The sequence below is a fragment of the Coloeus monedula genome (assembly GCF_965178545.1).
Source record: "Coloeus monedula genome assembly, chromosome: 2".
Taxonomy (NCBI): domain Eukaryota; kingdom Metazoa; phylum Chordata; class Aves; order Passeriformes; family Corvidae; genus Coloeus; species Coloeus monedula.
In genome coordinates, this window is record NC_138782.1 from 96,043,923 (window position 1) to 96,063,603 (window position 19,681).

At 37.9% G+C, this 19,681-nt stretch overlaps 1 protein-coding gene across 3 annotated transcripts; it reads right to left on the reverse strand.

The window, feature by feature from the left end:
* Window positions 1-898: 898 nt before the first annotated feature.
* Window positions 899-19,661, reverse strand: FBXO9 (F-box protein 9). 3 transcript variants are annotated; one of them, XM_082303014.1, is made up of 13 exons: window positions 19,405-19,661; window positions 15,523-15,596; window positions 14,368-14,526; window positions 13,807-13,864; window positions 10,821-10,920; window positions 7,524-7,654; window positions 6,225-6,339; window positions 5,576-5,694; window positions 5,197-5,287; window positions 4,104-4,199; window positions 3,301-3,394; window positions 2,435-2,589; window positions 899-1,466 (listed from the first exon to the last, which is right to left on the reverse strand). In XM_082303014.1, exons 3-13 carry the CDS (start codon window positions 14,512-14,514, stop codon window positions 1,358-1,360), a joined length of 1,215 nt encoding a protein of 404 aa, XP_082159140.1. In that variant the 5' UTR covers window positions 14,515-14,526; window positions 15,523-15,596; window positions 19,405-19,661; the 3' UTR covers window positions 899-1,357. The 3 variants fall into 3 exon arrangements, with proteins under 3 accessions (XP_082159140.1, XP_082159138.1, XP_082159139.1); XM_082303012.1 differs by having other exon boundaries at window positions 15,523-15,600; window positions 19,405-19,544; XM_082303013.1 differs by lacking the exon at window positions 4,104-4,199 and having other exon boundaries at window positions 15,523-15,600; window positions 19,405-19,544.
* Between the last annotated feature and the right edge of the window lie 20 nt (window positions 19,662-19,681).

The following is a 19,681-nucleotide window of genomic DNA, read 5'->3' on the forward strand; positions in this document are numbered from 1 at the left end:
GCTCATAACTAATACCATTAACTCTATGAAAATACGGATTTCTTGGGAAAATAAGAAATTGCAAGGGATTGCACGTTCAAAATCATGATTTATTGATGTATTTTTTAATCATGTAGCTCCTTGCAATGATACAGTTTATAAATCATAGAACAAGTATAGTTCTTTCCACAGCTTTCACATTTTAGTCCTCCAGTCCAGATCAGTATTTTGAAACAAGATGATCAAAGGTAAATTATGCAAAATGGCTTAAAAAAAACTACACTAAAAAGCTTCAGTTCTTCCAGGATCCAAGATACACACATAATAAGCAGCATTACAATGTCTGCACTACACCCCCAAGCGATATATGCAGGAGAAGCAGCGTACAGTACCTGCACCAGACCTCAAGGTACACTTCATGATTAGCAGTACACAGCACCTGAACATCTACAGCAGCCTCCAAATTTAACTTAGTAAAACAAATGCTCAAAGGGTTTACAGCATGTGTGGCAAGGTTAGATGAAGGGTTGTAGCACGTTACAATAGTGTCCAAGTGAGCCCTGCTTACCTGTGCATTCACACCAGGCCAGTGCACGAGCAGTACACACCAGCATTTCACCCCTGCACTGTGACACTCTCCAAGCAGGGCCACGGACCTGCAAGCTCATCCTACAGTACACAGGAACAACTCATTGCCCATAGCCCTCTCCCTTCCACGCACATCCCATGGAGAAGGCAGGCAGGCTCCACTGAACTTCTACCAAGATCAAATTACATTGAGGAGCAACTGACACCACTGCATTGGTGGGGATGTACCTCTGCAGTCAAACTTTAAACTTTGTGCTTGCTTGGCCTTGATTGTTTTTCCTTAAGGTTGATGTTGACAAAATGCCATATCTTAAAGGCAAACAAAATTAAGTTTAATTTAAAGAAAACATTTATTTGAAGTTCTTTGAAGTCACACAGTTTAACAGATGACAACTTTCTCCCTTTCATATTTCAAGTCTTCACCAGAGACCATACACACTGTCCCATGGACAATGAGATTTTCCTATTGATTCCTTTTGAACAAATCAGTGTCTAGGCAGATGAAGATTCACATTTTAACCAGACTAATTTAAAAATAGTTTTAAAAAAACCCGAACACAACAAAACAAAACTTTGTTATCAAATTCTTATCACAAATAAAAGGTGTTTAACACTCATAAGCTTGATCTCAAAACAAAATCCCAGCCATTCACAATCAAATAGAACATACCGCCTTCAAAAAAATTCCCGGAATTTTAAAATGCTCCAAATATATACACATTTATAACTTAAGTGCTTATTAGCTACAACCTTTTACTCATGCAAAAGTTGTGAGAGGAGAAGGAGTTTCTTAGAGTGGCTTTTCTGAATATGCAGTAAAACTCTTCACTCGTGCAAAGAACAAAGGGGTGTACATTTTGTCAATGTCAAAAGTAGTAACAGCTGTCTCACCAGTCGATCTGCAAAGAGCATTGTAAAAGTTAAATCAGACATAAGTTGCTGTCTGAGTCCCTCAGTAATGCAATCACGTTCCATGGTACAGTGTGTGCATCAAACTACAGTTGGAATAAAGTGTCTTTTGTAATGCCTTGTTCTGAAAGCATTTGAGTACTGGCTGAATCACACTATACAGAATTCATTTCTACTTTCATATCTAAGAAACCACTTTCCCTTTCCACTCTTATTATGAGCTCTAAGATGTGAGTAGTACAGAAACTTCATGAATGAAAAGAATGTCTGCAATATGCACACTTCTTCATAAATTAGGTATGACAACATTAGCTTTTACAAAACTGATTTTTCTGTTTATGGAAGTTACCTATACTCCCAACCATCAGTAGTTTATTTCCTGTATTTTATATTTCCTGCATATTCTCACAGCTCAACAGCTGAGCTATGTTCCTATAAAAACACTGAATATAAAGATTAAGAACACTGGAAGACAAGGCCTAAATCTACCCTAACTGCCAACATCAAACATTTGGAAAGCCAACTTGCCAATAATTTGGAGTATCAGGTGCAAGAACAGTGGTCATGGCTCCTGCCTGGTTAGTGATCAGAACAGCTGGCCACATGCCCATATTCTGCACTGCTGAATTATATATCTTAATGAATATACACTTTCCCTCACTAACACCACATTAAGTCATTCAACCCTGATTCAGTTCCAAAATCAAACACTCTGAATAAATCCTTTAAAAAGCTGAAATACTGCATTTATACTACTTAGGAAACCTCCTATTATCATTAGAACAGGTTACTAAAATCTTGGGATTTCTTTACATAAAAGTTCAAATTAGGATATTTTGTTAAAGCCACCTAAGTCTCAGACTCTTTACATTTTTTGTACTTAGTACTGGACAAATTAACATCACTTTTAATTCTACAGTTTAGTACCCTTCTTAGCTCCTGTTCTCCATTTACTTACCTGCAAGTGATGTGACAAGAATGATGTATCCACACAAGTTTGTTGAACCTCTGGCGCCCACTGGAGCACAACTGTAGTCCTACATGGAAACTGTGATCTGTTTCTTGAGCAGGAACTCGGCGGAAATACCTGTATTTGTGGTAATCAACTGGTTTCTGTACAGAGAAATAAGAAGTTTCATGACCTACAAAGAACACATTGTGCAACTATTTATCGTGAGTAATTGTGAGACCAGACTGGTAAAACTCTGATACTTAAAAACAAGTACTACTGTTCCTTCAAAATACATAAATGTGTATGTTAATCATGGAAGAAGTTTTCAGAGAAAACAAAATAAGCATGGAGGACACCACCCAACTGTGCATACTCACTGTAACACTTTTTACTCTTCACAGGTTTCTCTTGACTAGCACTTTGGTAATCAGAAGAATGTGTAAGTAAGTTAATCAAATCATTCATAGTTCAATTAACAAATACTGCTTATTTAGTTTTACTAAACATAACTGCACACAGTCAAATCTGATCTTAGAAAAGGACCTATTCATCCTTCTTTTGTGTTAACAATGGTGACACCTAATAGCACCACACCTGGAAATAAAGCCTAAGGGGGAGAACAACTGTTTAAATGTGAACCAGATATTTATTTGCCTTAAAAATTTATTACAGATCTGGGGACAAATGTAAGAGACATCACTGAGGTTATTTATTTGTATTTTATTTTTAAACAATTTTAAAAATTAAATTAATTTTTTAATCCTTTGGTGTAATGCAAATCTTTGGGTCCCTTAAAACATTCAGTCTGAGTAAAATCTTGTCAGGAGCCCCCTCCTTAATCCACTTCTCCTCTATTCTATTTTTCTACCTACCTCTTCCTTCTTCTTCATTATTACAGCAAATACTTTGGTTTGATTGTCTTTTTCCTGGGAAAGGCGATAATGGCCAAGCAAGATTGCATCTGTTCTGCAAGGTTAAAAAGAAGGATACTGTCAAGGACATAAAAATATTCCGTGTCTCAAAAGCATGACGTTCTTGTAAGACAAATATCAGCAATGAAACAAAGACTGACTACATAGCATAATTATATAAACTATTTCTTATTTCCATTCAGTAAAGGCTCATCAATGATATTAAATGATGAAAACATTTTGAGAAGTTGCTTCTAATTTTCCCGAACAGGACAGAAAAGGTAGGTTAGTTGGTTCTACCTAGCCTACTGCTTAATATTTACAGATTTCTGGTGAACAGCTCAAACCTGTTTTGAAGTTGCAAATTGTTTTCTATGTTTTTATGTGCAAACATCAAGAAGTAATAATTTCAACATAACCCAATGAAATCTTTATTTTCCTTCAGCTAAGGAAGTGTGAGAAGGAGTCAGTAACCAAATAGTATCTTTAACAGGACTGTTCTATCTACGTGCCTTAAAAATTTCAAATCACATAACCCACAAATTAAATCTAATTACAATATCAGGACCCTAAAAGGAAAGATATCTTTGCATAAACATCAAAATTTTTTGTAGTTCTTAGGAGAGAATTATAAACATCTATAACACAATATAAATAACATTGTTTTCCTAAGCCAGGATATAGAATCTGAGACAAAAGTAAATAGAAATTGCTAGGTAAAAGCAAAATGAAAACGGTAGAGCCAAATACTTTATTTCAATAACCTTGTGTTTTTCGTCCGTAAGCGGGGAACTATAGATTGAGGATCTTCAGGAGTTGTTAGCATCATAACTTGACCATCTGGAAAGAATCTCAAATATCTGCAAAAACACAATTACACAATGCAAACCTAGAAAATACATCCTTTTCCTGTCTTTCTTTCTGTTTGTTTGCTTTTAAAATCACAGGATGTCACCCAGAAGGATTTAGGACTTAATTAGTAATAGCATTTGAAAACACATTTCTTCATACATAACAGAAAAAAAGAGATCAGAAATCAAAAGAGAGTTATGAATATTGAAAGAGGAAGTTATGAAGAGTTACAAAGTTTTGTCACCTCTACCAAAGCAAGGTGCCTACCCTGGGATCAAAACTGACCTCAAGTTTCTCCATTCCTAGCATCCACTGAGACCAATGCAACAAAATCTGTTACAGTATCAGTACAGAATTAGCAACGTCATAGGGACTTTTTCAGGTTCTGGAATCCAACTGATTTTTACAGGACTGAAATACTGTGCAGATGTTTGAGACTACAGCAATAGCCATCAGGTTCAATGGTTTCTATGAACAGCTTCCAGCCTCAGAAGGGACAGCAGAATGAAACAATAAATGCTGGCAACAGCAAGACGAACAACAGCAGAAAAACAGGCTGAGGAAACAAATGGCAAGGCATTTACATCAAGTTGAGAAAGCCCAGCCTCTTGAGTTTTACAACTGATTACACATAAGCTAAACGACTAATCTTGAACAATCACATGTATTTTCTTTGCTGAATTCTGTCATGTGTTCTATCAGAAATGTAAAGCAAAAGTTGTTTAGGGAAAGAAATCTGCAGATGAGTATTAACTGTTATACGTGTTCAAGCTTTAGCCACATTACATGGTTTAAGTGAGGATGAAACATGTTTCTAAGCTCATTTCTAATTATCATAGTAAATCCTATTTCTAAAACCTATTCTCAAAAAATACACATTGCTTTACACACTGTAGCAGTCCCATTCAGTTTTACAGAATGATTGTTGTCTGTGATAGCCAGAGGTGGATGTAAAGAACTAAAGAGAGAGAAACATTTCACTCACTCATTGTACTACAGCTCTACCTGTAATATTCCACTTGGTGCCATGCTCTATAGAAACCATCAAGAGACTGTTCTCCTTGACGTATGTATTTTGTCTTGCTGACATATACACCTACAGAAAAGGAAGATATATGAACAAAAATTAAGAACATAAAATATTTATGATGAAAAAGCCAATAATCTAAAACTTTTGATACGCTTTTGTTACTTAAATACATGGAAGTTTTTATTTTCATCCCTTGCACCTTTCCCTTCTCTTTGCAGATATTCTACAAATTCAAATGCATGGACAAATTCAGATTAGGTCTAACAACAACAACGTCATAAACATCAAACCCACCTGACTGTTTCTGTCATGGCTACATACATAGTTACAACTATTTCCAGAAGTACTGCTTACCATCAAATCGAACGCGAGGCCTTTCCAAAAACATGTCCCTCCAAGACGCATATGGAACAAGTTTATTGCAGCTCCTGCCCCATATTTTCAAACAGACTTGATGCCAGATTTCAGGATCTCTAGTGAAAATGAGAGAAAAGCAAACCCCATAACTTCCCTACAAACCCTGTTTAGCTTTTATGTATCAAAGTAACACTCCCTTACTTAGTTTGGATGCAACTAAAAGAACCTTTCTCAAACAGAAATAGCTCATAATTTAAAACCCTTGACTAATTTACTTAATCCTGGAGTGTTTGAAAGCTTTTTCCTCTCCCAGTGAAATTTAAGAACAGAGTGTCATTTTCATCCTAGTACAGAACCACAACACTGCAGCACACTGGCACTTCTCTATGTGGCTGTATGAGGATGACAACATAACAGACCCTATTTTGGAGACCTGAAACTAATTTGCAAACAGGGTAGAGCAAGTATTACTTTCTGCTAGATTTTTTATTACAGTAAAGTCATCTATCTCACATACAATTTAATAGTCTATTCAAAAACTGATTAGCACTGTGAGGAGCTTAACATGAAAATGTCCATGGGAAGGAAAAGCAGGACATACTCAGTGCAAAGAGAAGCTTCACTCTGGATAAATTATCTACAATACCTGGCACAAATGTAAAATCCTCGACAAACAAGGGATAATTGCTCCAATGATCTTAGATCCAAGTCACTTGAAACCACCCATCGGAAAATGTACATTAGTACTTCCATAGGTAATGCTTAAAAGAGAAAAGAAATCCTTGTTAGATGCAACCCGTAAATCAACAGGTTATTTATAATTCCATGTTCAGCTTTTGACTATCCATTAAAAAATCCTACTTTTCACACTGTAGCCCAATGCCAGAGAACAAAAAAAAAATTATCTTTAACTTAAAAGGTCACTATAGATTAGATGTGATATCCATAAAGAATCCTTTTCAGCCTACTAACTTCCGAAGCAGACATTGTGATTTTTTGAAAGTTTTCATTCTGCTATAAGAAAGTCAGTAAAAAAGATACTCTAACACAGGACTGGCTGGAAAGCAGAATATAAATCTAGAGACCAACATTGCTTCTCAAAGGACACATCTCCTGAGATCATTTTAGAGTACTGTCTGCAACATCTTGTCTTTATTGGCAAAAAAAGAAAATACATTTTCCCAAGTGTACAATGCACCAGTTATTAAAATAAAATAATTTTTTAAACCCTATTTTCTTTATGTTTTGATTTGCTTCACTTACTTCATTTTCTTTCCTTGACCAGAAAAAAGGACATCAGGCCAAGATTTCAAAATGCAACTGATAATTTAGGATGCAGAACAAAAGTATCTGTTTTTAAGAAAGATCATAGCTCATATACACTCTCTACAATTTAGATCTCATAAGGAAGTCTCAGGGTACCTGTCCCAGAACTGAAGCACTGGAAGTCATTAACCTTCAAAAGACTTTCTAGCTTTGTTATATAGTCTTTCTAAACCTGAAAACACACTTGTTACAAAAATCTCATACAGAATCAGATAAAATCAAGACATGTGAAGATGCATACCATTCACAGAATAATTGTCTCTTACTCACAGTTAAAAATTGTAATACGTATTTGCAACCAAAACAAAAGAACTGGAAGGAAAACTGGAATACACTTACTTCAGCAAGTCATTCCTAGAAGTTGCTACTTTTAAGTATGCCTCTGATCCTGAAAATTCTACTCAGAAATACTACATGGAAACAGCTTGTGTGATAAAGACAAGGAGAACAAGGTACGTTTACCTAGTTGATCATTTTTTGTCCTTTGTATCTAACTATACCAGTAAATAAAGAGATCGTGTATGCACTTCTTCAAAGGTGGCTTTTGAAGTAAGGAGACAAATGTTTTCATCAAGTGAAATTCTGCCTCTCAACTCTTACAGTGTATCATAACTCATACCTGAGATATGGGTCTGGCTGACATCAACTTCAGGCTGACAAAGTTTGACTGAAGATTCCTGAAGAGTTAACTGCTGTTGGAAATCCGTCAGGAGATCTGCCATTTTGTCATCCTCTTTGTTATCCTCAACACTAGAAAAGGGGCAATGCCAACACTGTAATATTGGACAGAACATACCAACAGATGTCCTCATCTTGGCATCAATCCACTGCCTTACTCTCATTCAATAGAGTTGTTTCCTGTGTGTTTTTAAAGCAATCTCATTTCATCATACAATAAAGCAACTACTGAAATATGATAAAGTTCATTTAGATGTTGCTGGAATGCCTCTGACAGTAACAACTGGGTTTTTTTCATTAAATTCCCATCCCAGGTTTTTTTTTGTATTTGAGAGTTTTTTAGTGAAGTCACTGAAGAATTTCTTGACCCTATGAAAAGAAAAATCTCATCTTGCACTTTGTGTAAAATATGGCATATGCAGGAAATAAAGTGCCGTTAATGAAAAGTTGTATTTTGTAATCCTTCTCATATAATGTAAGATATTGGAAACAATTAAGGATTATTTTTCACTCTTGTGTTATTCACTAAAGAGTGATCCTTGGTGGGTTTATTCAACAACAATGAAGGAAAACTATTTTTGTACATATTCTGTAAATAGGCAGAAATAATAAATTTCAGGAGCCAGAACAAGATAGAAGAATGAAAACAATAAGCTTGCTACTCATCAGTAAACTTGAAGGATTACTAAGTGATAAAAGAACATTACCACACTGAAAAAATATGTCTAAATTTAAGTTGTATGTCATAATAAGATCTTTTAATAGCTGCCTGCTTGCTTGCCCCAAATTACCAGAAACTACATAAAACCCCTTAAGCGCACCACAAAACACCTTTTTTCCCCTGACTTGGTATACAAGCCAATTAAGAAATCTTCCAGTCACTTTTTAATACTATTCAATTCTACTTTAAACAAGCTAACAGAATGAGCTGAGAATATAGGCAAGCAACTAGTAGACCTACCAATGGGTTTTGAAGTATCATAGAGAAGACAATTATGTTTGGGCCTGCCATAACTAAGACTACAGTAAAATGTTGCACTGAACATATCTCCCTTTATTTTGATGAGTATGATGGTTGGTCCCAGTATCTACAGGCAACATTGTAAACTGTTCTTTCAAATTTGATTGTGTAATTTGTTTTTTCTCATTAAGACTGTATGAAAAACCTTCAACAGTAATTCAGAAAGCACAAACACCACAACTAAAATCTCTCAAAAAAATATATCTCTACAAATACTGCTTTTAACCAATTGAGACTACTGGTTGTTTTCCCATCACTGCCACATAGTGCTGGGAACAGTACAGCAACACTTAGAAAACTAAATAAAAATCCACAGATTTGTAGAATCATTTAGGTTGGAAAAGACCTCTAAGATCATCAAGCCCAACCATTAACCCAGCACTGCCAAGTCCACCACTAACCATGTCCCTAAGTGCCACATGTACGCATCTTTTAAATACCTCCAGGCACGGTGATTCAACCTCTTCTCTGGGCAGCCTGTTCAAAGTGCTTGACAACCCTTTCTGCGAAGACATTTGTCCTAATATCCACCCTAAAGCACACCCTGAGGTCATTTCTTCTTGTCATGTGCTTGTTATTTGGGAGAAGAGAGCAACCCCTACCTCAATACAACCTCCTTTCAGGTGGTTGTAGAGAACAGCAAGATCTCCCCTGAGCCTCCTTTTCTCCAGGCTTAACACCCCCAGCTCCCTCAGCTGCTCCTTGTAAGATCTGTGCTCCAGACCCTTCACCAGCTCCATTGCTCTTCCCTGGACCCACTCCAGCCCCTCAACGTCTTTCTTGTAGTGAGGGGCCCAGACCTGGACACAGCACTCGAGGTGTGGCCTCACCAGTGCTGAGTACAGGGGGACAATCACTGCACTGGTCCTGCTGGCCACACTACTGCAGATACAGGCCAGGATGACACTGGCCTTCCTGGCCACCTGGGCACACACTGGCTCATGTTCAGACAACTATCAACCAGGATCCCAGGGTCATTTTCCAACATGCAGATTTCCAGCCACTCTGCCCCCAGCCTGTAGCTCTGTGTGGGGTTGCTGTGACCCAAGTGCAGGACCCAGCACTTGGCCTTGTTGAAGCTCACACAATTGGCCTTGGCCCATTGATCCAGCATGTCCAGATCTCTCTGCAGTGCCTTCCTACCCTCCAGAAGGACCACTTCCACCGAACTTCATGTCAGAGAGTCTTAATGGAGTAGAGAAAGTGATGATAAAGAAAATAGTCCTATGAAAACCAAGATTTTTACATGACCATAGTGCATGATCCAGTAGTTTTCCTAGTGCACAAATGCACAGCAAAGATTTCATGCCAGCAACACATTCAGAAATTAAAATAATGGATGTAAATAAAGCACTTAGCTCATCTTGCACTGTTTTATATTAAGTCAACTGCTGCATTGGAGCTGTACTGTCCTGGGGCAACAAGACTGAGCTAGTAATACCACAGGGACATTATTGTGCTTTCCTTTTTCAGTCTCCATTTTAAAACTCTTGATTTCTTGATGCAGCTATCAGCAGCACCAATGGCTGCTATGAGTAAGCAAGTAATTGGGAAGCTGTTTCATAAGCTTGTCTACGTTTCGCTGCAAGGGCTGTAACAGAATTTTGGCCCTCGTTAAACAGATGTCTGGGGCTCATGTTACACCAACCATAAGTCACTACACACACATCCACTGTACTAAGGCTAGGGGTATTCTGATGCCTGTAATGATGACAGACTGGACTACTCAGATTGCAATCTTTGAGCTTCTAAATGTATTGCTCTACTGAAAATGCTCTCATTTGGCTGTGTTAGCACAAGAACAGATTATTCCATCGTTTAAGTAAGATGCTTATTTCGTACTATGAAGCTTTGACTAATTACTCTTTTTGCCATCTACAACTTTGTAGATGACCAAAAAACAAAACAAAGTGACTGATGCTTTTTTTTTCTTAATTAAGTAACAACGTAACTATTTGTAATCCTTCCCTCTGAAATCAGCTACCTCCAAACATGCCTGTTATCATCTTCAAAAACTACAGTAAAGTCCTCCTTGGACTAATACATCTGTAAATGTTCTGTGAAGCAGTCTACTAACTGAGATTAGGTAAGTTTTCCACATACAAAGAGACTTAAAACTGCATGTTACAGAGTATTGATATCCTTCAGAAACAAAATGCCATGTTTCAGTACTCCTATGCTACTAATCCTACTTAATCAGTAAAATGTCATACTTACCACCTCTTTCCAACTCCATCGCCATCTGGGGACCGTGTATAGGTGATCTTAAACTCTATGTCAGGTACAAGCTGCATGGCTAGACGATAAAACTTGATGGCTGAAAATAAAGGTTTGATGTTCAAACATATCTGATACCCATACTAGCTTATCAAAGCAAAGACTATTTTCAGAGACATGGTTTCAGCTAAAAGCATTAAAAAGGTGGAAAATGCCTTTGCCTAAGAAAGCTTATTTAGTCTAAACTGTTAGGTTTAAATTCAATACAGAAGAGAGGAACATTAAGTACCTATTTTCAAAGCTAAAACCTCATACACTTTTTCAGAATAAAGAGTTATCTCAGATGTGTTTCAGCTTTTACAGATTTATGTTATTTACCACAAATTCAACTATGGAGTAGAAGATTTTACATTAAAACATTACAAGTCCTGATGTTGCTTGTTACCCAGCACTTCCACAGATTTCTCAACAAGCTGTAAAGATTTTAGACAGAAGATCCATAACTAGCTGTAAGTTAAATGAAAGAGAAAAATTATGCAGGTAGCTTAAGTCCCTGGTATAGCAGACAAGCATTCAGATATATACAACACTACAAAGGTGAGAATGATGAATAAAATATTGTTGCAACTTTAAAATTTCAACAATAGATGCAACATATCAATTTCTCTATGGAAACCCCTGGGAACTAAAGAAGGCACAGAAGCAAGCCACTCAACACATTGAAGGTGAGGAAAGCAGCCTTGTCACAAAACTATGGGATGCGAAGGAAAACCTGACAGATTGGGTTTTGCACACTTTTCTCACACACAGAGAAAATACTTCTGCCTCTTGCACTACAAAGATCCTACAAACACTGAGTAGAGAAAGGGGTTCAGGAACATCACTGTGGCAACAAACTGTTATTTAAGCTGCAGAATATCTTTTTTCTGAGTCAGCTCTGTGAATCCTTCTTAATTTAAATGAATTGATTGTATGTACACTAAATCTATTTTAATACCAGTATTAAAATCACGTATATGTTTCTTTGTATTCCCGTATCATGATACCAAGATCAGACGGCAATTCTTCTTCAAGCTTGGACTCTTAAAACCCAAACTCAAATAAATCATCAATGAGTGTGGAGCTCAGAATTTGCCTAGTGAGTCTGAGAAACCTGAGTTTGAGGCTAGTAAGTGTTCCTATTTCCTTGAGTTCATGTCAGGGCCAGTGACTGATAAATAGTATCACTGGCTGCTGAGGATGAGAAATACCAGCAGACACAGATCAGTCTCAACGTTAGCACTTAATATTGCAGACAAGGCCTCTACTGTACTTAAGCAAGAACAAGCTGCAGCACATAACTGTCTCACAAACATCAGGTATCAGCAGATTTCAGAAGCAGGCTTGGATTCTGGTGACCTGGGCCAGGTCAGCAAATAAAAGCCTGGTCTGAAAACAGATGTTCCAACATGCGCTCAGTACTGTATCTGTGTCTGGCATAGGACCGTGCCTCTGAGGTCTCACATAGATCTATGTGCAGAAACAGTACAGTTGAGTTCTCCAAGTCTCAAATCAAATTCAATTGAGAAAGATGAATTCACATTCATGCAATCCAGATGTCTGAAACACTTTTGTGAATGGAACTCTGGTAGATATTACTATTTCTCTGCTGCTATGTTTAACATACACGGAGTGCAATAAAGCAGATGAAGCAACAGCTTTCATTTTATATACACAATGGTTAAATAGACTGCTTTCCTCACCTTTTTTTTTTTTTTTTAATTTACTCAGAAAGAACCTTCACAATCTACTACATGATTTCCTCAATATGTTACCAGATTTTTAGTTCTGACATACTTTTTATTGTGCATTTAATCCTATACCAAACACCCACCATATCTTAGCCTAAAGTAGTTTTGCCCTGTAAAAACACGTAACAAATTAGAAACGGAGACAACTAATTTTATTAACTACAGGGGACTCATATTTCTCTCAGTTAATATGAAATATGAAATAACAACCAGAAATCCCCTGAAAAGGAAGGAAAATTCCCATGGTGGAGTAGAAGTTTTGTATTCAGCAGGTGGCTGAGTTCAGGAGCTTCCAGAGTTCTCTCAGATTTTTGTATCTTAACTTATTTTGCAGCTGCACTTTAAACACAGTGGTCAAACCCTCTGGTGGACGAGCAGGATGGCACATACGTTCTGCTTTGCTTTCTTTCTCGCATGTAAGAAATAGAAAATTGATATCTCCACTACTGACCTACAGGACTTGGAAGTCAGGACAGACTTTTTACTTTCTAGATTCTAAAAACTAAGTATGACAAAGAAAACTTTGAATTTCCATTTTTACTAGTGCTGATAGCAAGAGTGCAGGTAAGCAAGCTAGGCACCTTAAACATTTATGACAAACCTCAAAGACTACCAGACTTAAACATTCACTTCAGGAATTCTTGAAAAAGCTAATTTAGCTGGATGTGTTAATTAAAAAAACAAACAAAACCCACCAAACCCAAACAGCACCTTCAAAAAAAAAAAAAAAAAAAAAAAAGCACCAAAAAAACCCCACAACCAAACAACAAAGCATTCCACGGATTAAGCAGTTTCATTCTCAGTGGAACAATGAAGAACTGTGAGCACAGGAAATACAGTATATTTCCTTGATTAATTATTATGCTAATTTCATGTTACAGAAGTAACGTAAAGAAGCATTCTATATGAAGAAGCAATCTAGTGCTCCATTAAATTACAGTATTTCAAGATACTGTTATTTTCCCTGAAAGCTAGAAATTCCTTCCTTGATATCACTTTTAGCTTTACCTCAACCTTATAACTGTGATACGATGGTTCCTTCTATAGCATGTTTGTTTTCTTTTTTGAATAACAGAGCTCTCAAATGACTAGTAGCCTGTAGTTTAAGTTCACTGACACCATGCAGATTTTCCCATAAATTAGAGGGTGTTAGATTTTTCTACAATAAAGGTGTTCATTGTAGACTTCCATATTACCTTCATAAAGGGCCCCATTTTGTTCTTCTTCCACTGCCTTCAGGAAAAGTTCTTTTGCCTGCACAATAAATTACACAGAGCACTTATTTAATTCCTTATAAATACGCATAAATATGACATAAACGTATGTATAAGGATAACAATAATATACAATAACGATATTTACAATATAAATAAGTGCAATATCACTTGACTTAGAATTATTTTTTGATCTTACCTACTGTACCCTATGACAGAGATGAACAAAATAATTCCATAAATAGATAAGACATACTCATGTGCAACAAGACAACCGAAATTTCCAGTCAACAAACTATCTATATTCCTGCTACTCGCCCTTTACCTACAGTTTTTCAGAAAGCAATTACAAAGGTGACACCAAGGCAAACATAAAGACTAGAAAAATCAGTGTAGAATTATAAAGACATTTAGTATGGAGACAACAAGATAATAACCTCTGTTGTTTCTCCAGATTTAATTCAGCATTAGCTTTTAGAATAGTTATACTGGAACAGTAATACAGACAAATAAAACCTCAAAATTATGCATCTTTTTCTGTACCTTTTCCTCTTTTGCTATCTCCTGTTTTCCCCTGGCATCAACAGACTTTAGTCCAGGTCCTCTTGACGATGCTCTGCATGGCAGAGGTTCCAACCCACTAGAACTCACACCTGGGGCAAGCTCGAACATCCACTGAGCTCTGAACATCTGGAGCTCTGCCTAAAAAACATTATTAATTTTACCTAGTATCACATATTCAGACAGTATATCTTCTGAAGAGACATTATAAAGTACAAACACAAAAAAGAATTTCAAAACTATGCTTTACATTTCCATGTCTTAGATGGCTTCCGTGAATTTAGGCACAGAGAGTCAGCAATTGTTTTATGGTAAATTAAAAAAAAAGGTGCACAAGTGCTTGTTCAGTCTCATTCAATAACAAAAGTGCTTTTTTCTGGACTGTTCACCTCAGAAGAAAAACTGGTGTTTCAAGAAGTGGTTGTTAGTACTATGGTTATGACCCAAGATTTCATATGAAACTGTTCTTTCCAGACATGATCATGTTTGTTCTTGTTTATGCAGAATTATCATAAGCAAGAAGTCAATTAGCTCTTAAAATCAAAATTTAGGAAACCTAGTTTTTTGTACACAAGCATGCTAAGGTCTCTGACAACCAAAGCAGTCATTTATATATTATACAGATAAGACCTTACTCTTTTCTCTTTTAAAAATTATGTACTATGCTCTGTGAAACAAGACAAGTTACAATTCTCGCCATGCCTTTTTTTCTGCATCTTTGAATTACACTTTACACGTCTCTTGCAATCATCACAACTTTTGAGGAGCAACAACACAGAAATCTAGTCTTGTAAAAGAACACACTTTTCTATTACACTGCTTTTATCAGCTTTCTGGTCCAGTAGAGAATGACAACTTAAACTGGAATTTGATCCATACAGAAACAGCTGTCCAATTCCTACAGTTCTTCAAAGAAATTCCAGATCTGTCATAAACTTTCTTTTCATCTACACAGACAACTGAAGACTGAATTTGACACTTGAAACACAATGCAAAATTTATCTCACTTTTGGAGGGGCAGATAGATTAAGTATTTGTCAGATCAACAAATGTGTGGTGACTAAATGAGGATACATGATGCAGCTTAAATCACAGCAGTACTATGTTTGTAAAAACTCACTAGCATGGGAGACATACCTGAAGATTTGCTTCACCAGATCTTTCACTGTCATCAGTTCTTACCAAATCAGTGTGACAATCTTCTTCAGCTTCTGCCTAGTAAAGAGCAGTCAAATGTGATTATAGGGTCTGCATAAGACCCCACAGCATATTCACAAAGCACAACTGTCATGGACACACATTTAAAAAAAAAATTAAGCATACTCCCCTTTTGATGATAAAAATAAACTTTAGAACTACTGAGATCAGTTGTACTTCCCTATTAACTCAATGAAGATGGGTTTTGCATTTTAGACAGGTTAATCCAACACAGATTAGTTGTGTATCACTTGAAGGCTTCCATGCTTCAATACAATGGCATACCTGACTAAATACACTCAGTATCTACGTCAAAGCATAGAGAAAAAGCTTCAGTATTAAATAATAATGTGCTTTGTTCCACAAATTAAAATTTAATCACTATCTTCTCATTCTAAACATAACCAGTAGTTTTGATTTGTTTAATATTTGCAAGAGCACAAAATGCTTTGAATAACAATAGATATTTTATATATACATGTGAAACTAAACAAAAAATGTATTGGAAAATAAAACAAAAAACTAGCATGAGAGCTTGACAGCTGGTGTTATTTACAGTACAGCTGTGAGACAGGTTAAACAAATAAGATCTGAAATAAGACCTTTGACTAAACTTAACATGGCTCTACATAGGAAGTTAAGCCAGCTAGTTTAAGAGGAAAACTTAAAAATATGCAAATTAATTCTCATTGTGAAATATACTGAGATTTACAGTCTACACTAAAACAAAGGAAAACTAATTCTGAGCATCAGTGACAAGTCACTACAATGACAACAGCAAGATGCCAGTAAGGGGGAAAAAAACCCCACAACCTCAACTAAGACACTTGTTTAAGGTTCTTTCTGCAGCTGAAGAAAACCAGTTTTTCTGCTATTCTGCACTGAAATTCACACCTGTAGTTCTGCAAGTAGATAATGCAAAGTGAGATTACAAGAAGGCAAACCTGACATTAAGATTATCACAACTACATACAAGAGTTTTATTTCCCACTCCTTTCTATTGTACACAGTGCTCAGAGACTTCAAGCAACATTCTGTCAGTGAGATTCTACCAAGCTCTCAAAAAGAAATCTCTACCTCCTGCACAAAGTGCAAAAATCAAAGCATTCTTGTATTCAGAAAAATTATACCATTTTTACAGCATCTGGAAGTTCTGATCAAACTACAGAATACTAGCAAACATGATGGGAAGGCAACCTCTAATCTCTTTGTCTTGGTGACAAGCACCTCCATGGAGTTTGCTTATGTCTTCAGATTCCCCAGCAACCACAAACTTACTGGCTTGTCATCTGTAAAAGTGTTTTCACTGATGTCTCAGATAATTTATCATTTACAATTGATAGACATGGTTGGTTGGCTAGAGATAAACAGATATTGCATCTATTTCTACATTCTCATGTTTAATTTCTGTACATTTTTAATTTCCCAGTTGAGGAAACAGGTGAGCCAGAACACTACAAAACACCACTGGCATTAAATCTGAGCAAGGAGGAAATAACTTGGAAATTTCATGGGCTTTGATTCCAGATTTTAATTGCAGAGAGTTAATGCCCTATGAGTTGAGACAGTCCTACCACATTATTAGCATCCAGGAATATTTTGTAGGCAAAGCAGAGCCAGCCTAGGAATGAGCTAGCTCTGAAATGGGCGTCTGTAAGTGCATTACTATGGCACTGGGCTGACAGAAATAAGGCGTAAGTCTGTGCGTAGTGCAAGGCCTCTGGTTTGCAGCTGAATTATGTCCAGTCAGCTCTCCAGTCTGGGCAGAATAAGCCTGGTTTTATCTCCAAAATGCAGAAACTAGCATTTTCTAAACTAAATCAACACACTATCTTCTTGTGCATAAAGGAACGCCCATTAAAACCTTTAACTCCTGAATTCTGTAAACAAGCTGATTTAAGCGTTGAAACTGCTTAGAAGGTTAGGAAGCTGGATGAAGTTTACCTCATTCAAAAACTTTTTATTTCGCTAATATGTTCAACTCTTGATTTTCATCCCCTCCTCTCTGTTCAACTGCCCTATTTCTTCATTTCTGAGTCACAGTCAGACATGGTAGTGGACCAACTGCATCCAAAATGTCATTTGATGCTCTTTAAAACCTAAATATGCTCTCAACTCAAACCAAAAATACTATGAAGACTTGGCCCACAGTCTAAAAGCTGTCAAAAACCATCATGAAAATGCTTATAACCGATGTTTTGACTTTTGTCATTACCTTCCCTATATTTTACGCATGTGTGATCTGCAATCTCTCATACCTCTCAAAGGTCTGTCTTCTGGCAGTGGTAGCAGCCTAAGTGGCCACACCTCTAAATTTACTGGTAAAGCAATTGATTCACATTGCTACTGCACAGAAATGAACTGGAAAACTGATGTCTATTAACAACCTTTCCAGTATTTATTTGACCTGATGACACCCTACGATTTTGCTAGGACAAATGAGTAAACACAGGTACTGTGAAGCAAGGACCTTCACCTGCAGACAGCTCATGAGATGACACCTAAAGCACTTTGCAAAGCGTAAAAATTGGCTCCTTGCCCCCACTCTGACAATACCTGTGTTGCACTTATAGTTTATAAAATTCACAACACTGTGCTCTGACTGCTACTTAGTGGATAAATCTAGACTGTGCATCCTTGTGCTGCTGGGCTTCCTCCTGATACAAGTCAGCTGTCACATGGAACAGTGACTTCATCCTGATTGAAAGCAAGACATCGTAGTGTGTACTGACTGATTGGCTTGATTATTTTCCCTGAGAAAAGCAGTAGTCTGTCAAGCCACCAAAAGGCAACATGTGAAAAGTAAACATCTGAATTAGGCTGCAACCTGTAAAAAATGAAGTCAGCTGAATAGATTCGATTCTGATTTGCTTGCAAAGCTTTAGAAATCATTTGCCAAATGCAGAACTAGTTTATTTGCACAGTTGAGTTTTGTTTTGCAATCAATAATTGCATACTGATTTCCTCAGAGCACATTAACTGCTTACTAAACTGTCTGTAACATCACGTCCTTTAACAGTTCTGATCTCTGTTTCAGCAAAATAAAACCAAGATCAGAAACAGTTCAAAGCTGAGTGTCACCAGTTGAACAGGGCTCTGTGTTACGTGTGAACCACACAGAACTCATGGAGGAGCAAGCACGGCAAAGCGAAACAGTGACTGTCAGCTAACATTCCTCTTGGTTTTATAAAAAAATGAGAAAGCCGCCCTATTTTTCTGTAAATGTGGTAGAAGCAACACCATATTCAAAAATAAGAGTTTTTATAACCGTGGCGAGACATTTTAAGAGCTCCTGTGTGATATAAATGGTTTAACTTTGAATGATTGAGTTCTCATCATGGATACTTGAATCCATATTGAGGCGCCGTCAATAAAGCAATACTGAACCAAGGAGTATTTCTGATATGTTAAATAACAACTCAAATAACTCGAGTCCCTGGCCCACGGAGCCCTTTAAATTACTGAGTGACTTTAAGCCACCACATTTTCGAGGGAAGAAAGGGAAAGGAAGGGCACGCTCCTCTGTAATGACACAGGGATTTTGTTACGCGTTCCTACGGAGAGCTAGATCGCTCCACAACCAAGAAGCCCCACTGATCAAAATCCTCTGCGGGAGGCGGCCGTGTCTCGCCGCGGTGGGGCGGGATCACGGCATGTTTCCCACAAGCACCACTGGGTGCCCCGGGGCGAACAGGCGGGCAGGGCAGGGCTGCCTGTCAGCAATTCGGCCAGGGGGCCGCTCCCACGCACACACCCCTTATCCCGGTCCCGCCCGGCCGTCCCTGCACGGCGGCCGAGCCCCCGCCGCCCGGGCCCGCTCACCATGCTGCCGACGCTCGGGCGGCGCTGTCCCGTCCCGGGGGCTCTGCCCCCCGGCTTGGTCCGTGTGTCCTCCCTGCCCGCGGGGGGCACTTAGCAGAGTTCTCGGTCGGAGAAGCGCACCACGCAGCGGGAGTCCCTGCGGGCCCTGCGGACGGCAGCCATCTTCCCGGCGAGCGGGGCCGGCGGCGGGAGCGGCGGGACACGGCCCGGGCGAACCCGCCAGGTCAGAGCGCCGCCTCCCGCGCGGGCCGCTACGACGCGCGACCGCACAGACTCC